The sequence below is a fragment of the Propithecus coquereli genome, unplaced genomic scaffold, assembly GCF_000956105.1.
Source record: "Propithecus coquereli isolate 6110/MARCELLA unplaced genomic scaffold, Pcoq_1.0 Scaffold9, whole genome shotgun sequence".
Lineage (NCBI taxonomy): Eukaryota > Metazoa > Chordata > Mammalia > Primates > Indriidae > Propithecus > Propithecus coquereli.
In genome coordinates, this window is record NW_012155284.1 from 2422612 (window position 1) to 2426458 (window position 3847).

At 36.9% G+C, this 3847-nt stretch overlaps 1 protein-coding gene across 1 annotated transcript in view; it reads right to left on the reverse strand.

The window, feature by feature from the left end:
- The window catches only part of MSH3 (mutS homolog 3), a 209051-nt gene that overhangs the window by 194700 nt on the left and 10504 nt on the right, over window positions 1–3847 (reverse strand). Inside the window, exon 4 of the mRNA XM_012664615.1 lies at window positions 1628–1843. Coding sequence (XP_012520069.1) covers window positions 1628–1843 — 216 coding nt within the window. The remainder of the gene's footprint in view (window positions 1–1627; window positions 1844–3847) is intronic.

Here is a 3847-nt window from a genome sequence, read left to right on the forward strand (position 1 = left end):
GCAATCTAAAAATTAAAAGAAACTATCAATAAAAATTTCTATTCTAAGATTCTTCATGTGGAATTTGTTTACTTTGTTAAAAATGTATCAAGGTATACTCTTAGGGTTTGTACACTTACCTAAATGTGTGGTATATCAATAAGAAGTTTAAAAGACATTCCCTATACAGAAGCCTATAGTTCTATTTTTGGCAGTTCCAACAGCCTAACTTTGGGGCCAACACATGTATCTATAAACAGCTCAGAAAAATATAGTAGGTCTTCTATGTCCTTACAACTACCAAAAACATAAAGAACTGAACTTTCCCTACACAAGACTATTCAATACAGAAAGCACGAGACTGCAATGGAGTAAGAATTTGCTACATGGCACATGCAAATGAATGACAATGAGAAGACACCACAGAGCATACATGAAGGATGAACCCACTACAAGAAGAGAATCCTCAGGTCTGGTTAGATAATTAATGATGCATGACTGATAGAAATACAGAACCAATCAGCACCACCGACTTCCCTGTTTTTCTTCTGGAAAGCACATGGCTTAGAAGCATATGCTTCTGGAAAGCATATTGCCCACTAGAGCCAGGGAACTCTCAATAGAACCCACATTCCCCTACTCCATCCCATCTCTGAACTATACTAGTCCATCACCGAAGGGCAGGAAAACATAGCCTTTATTGTGGTCAGACCTGAACTTACCATTTATCCTAGACAGTTTCTTTTTCCCCTTGACTTATGAGATTCCGACTATGTATTTGTTCCTGTCCTCAGGAAACATATAATTTCAAAACATAGAACACAGCATAATGCAACCAACTCAGAGAACACTACTTTCCCACCACAAGAGAATTTAGGAAACTTGAAGAAATAAAGTTGGCCAAGTGTTCACTTCCCACTCATGAAGCAACAGATGTATTACCTCATCACTCCCTGATGTTGTACAATCCAACTAGGCCTAAATCTATGGAATCATCAGAATTGTCCATGACTTCCAACAAAGATGTCATCAGCAATACTTTCCCAAAGTTTGCCCATTAAATGTTCAAATTCACTTTTTACCTTTACTGAGGCCTACAGTAACTATCTCAAAATTAAATACAATCTCAACTTAGACTAAGATGGCAAGATGACTGACTGATACACAAAGAGACCTGTAAAACTTCAAACACAGGTAGCTGGCAGAGTTAATGTGGTCTTCCACTAAGTCTTAACTTTGTTCCTGGCTATGAAAATTCATAAATTTTAAGGGTTAGCAGAGGAAATTCCTCACATATCAAAACTTTTTTCTTGCTTGAGTCTTCATTAGAAAACATACTTATGAGATTATGGTTTATTCACTAACTGATTCATCCAATAATCTTTTGATGGATAAAAAGTACTGGCCTAGGACCATGTAAAATAAGCGCTAACATTCCAATAAGGACCCATGACTTCTCCCCCACCAAGTCTGGCATGCACCAAGTTTCTTGTGTTATTTTTAGTTTTTACTTTAAATGATAGCATTTTTAAAGGATGGTTGATCAAATTAGCTTTTATATAAGGCTATAAAATGAAATAAAAATACTGAAAAATATCTAAGGCTGGACAAGAAAAACATGAAGTAGTGTTTGAAAAAAACCACTTACCTCTGCATCTTCCCCAAAGAATCTATATTTATATCCACATTCCACACACAAAATTGCATCTTTATGCTGCTGCTTCATTTCTATGTATTGTAATTCTAATGGCGTATAGATGCTTTTGGATCGCTTGTTAGATGGTTTAGAATCAAAAGTTTTCTGTAAATTTTCATGACTGCTACGTGATGATCCAAATTGACTGACATCAGAAAGTGTCTTATCCTGGCAACCAAAAGATTTATACAGTTTAAAAAGTATTAACCATAATAATAAGTTCCCAGAGAGAAAAAATGCAAATTTGGCAAAAAGCTAACACTTGGTGAATCTAGATGAAAAGTTTATAGAAGCACACTATAGTATTCGGGCAAGTTACCTGTAGGTTAGAAATTTTTTGAAAGTGAAAGGTTAAAAAAATTATGAGCCAACAAAACTATCATATAACTATTTAAGCAAATTTTGAAAGTGTAACATTTTAATGTTTTATATACTTCTTTTTAAATTTGATTTCATTGAATCTATTATCAACATTTCTTTTCTTTTTATTATTTATTCCCCAGGTGTGTAATGCACAAAAGGCCAGTGGGCACAAATCTGACTCTCTCTCAGGAGTAGGCGGTTACAGAGTGGAGTCACTTGACTTGGGAAAGCATGCCAACAGGTAATGTATTACATTTCCAAGCACACTCTAAAAAATAGTGTATTCTAAAATCTTTATTCTAAGAAAGAACCATGATTGTTTCGGTAAAGAAATACGAGAAAGAGCTTCTGGAAAACATATAGCACAAGGCTACATTTTCAATATTAGTATTCCTACTCTCCTTACCTTCCTGTGATAAGGATCATAATTAACTCCAATTCACAGTTCAGGACAAATTCCTTGCTTAATAGACTCGATTTTGAAAAAAGTGAGACAAATTTACAGGATAAATCCAACTTCTAATTAATTGTCACTCTGTCACTGCTAACAACTAAAAATTTACCCAGCTACCTCTAGAATCAAAAATACGGACTAAAAGACAAGTCACAAGCAAGAAGAGAGGAGAAAGAAAGTGAACTGGCCCAGGAAGGGGAGACCCAGTCCAAAAGAAAACCCAGAAATATGCACGTTGCAGTGGCCAAATGTTTACAAAATTCAGCTTAGCTGGGACAGCAGGTAAAGACATTAGCTTTTCAAAAAGACTTAATTTATTTGAATACTGTAGCCCTGCAAACCTCCAAAAATCAGCAAAAAGCAGATGGTAAGGAATGGAGAGGTGCAGCGAGAGAAATGTAGGTCATTACAGCAGATCTCAGAGACATTTGCTTTTAATTTTTATGGATTTTCTATATTGTTTCCATGACTTTCATGTAAAATCTAGGAATACTGCTGAGGGTTAGGGTCAAAACATGAGAACCCCAGGAGTGGGACATAACTTTGCCAAAGTGCAACCTGTGGACATGTCAGTTCACTGAGCAAAAGCTGCTCGACCTTGAGGGGGACATTCCACCAATCAGGGATTTTGGCAAACAGACCCCGCCTTGAAGCCTGAGGGCCATAGCCTGGAGGTCTGCAAATGACCCAGCTTGTAATCCAAAGGCGGAGAGAATAATCAAAGGATGTCAGCCCAGCAGAGAAAAGCAGTTTGCTATTCTAAGCCTGAGGCAATGTTCCCCTCTCTTTCTCTCTCTCTCTCTCTGTCTCTCTCTCTCTCTCTCTCCCCTGAGTTCATGTCTCAGTAAATGATGAACTAGATGAAGCAGAAAGAAGTATGTGGTCTCTAGTAGTGTTACAGCTCTTTTAGAATTTGTCTAGCAGGTTTTCCAGTCCTTACCGGAATACTAAAAAAGAAGTATGTGGTCTCTTTGTTCCCATTTGGATTATATGCTTTACTGCTGACTCACGATTTTATCTTTAACTTGTGTATACTTAGTTAGTTTATTGTTACTTTGGGGGATCTTGAAACTTAAACTCATGATATGAGACAATGATATGTTACAAATTCATGATATGTAAATCGGTGACTGATAATAATTGTTTGCTGAAAGAATAAATGCTGATGCAGAACTCCACTCATGGGCTCCTGGCTCACGGGAATGCTGGAGGACCCCTGATTTCCCCATCACTTTAATTGATACTTTGTCTCTGTCTCCTTTATTTTTAATCTCTCGTGACATTCCTGCCTGGGACCAGATTTGTTGGGGGAGTTGCAAACTCCAGGCAGAATACTAAATATTGTAAAAGTTAAT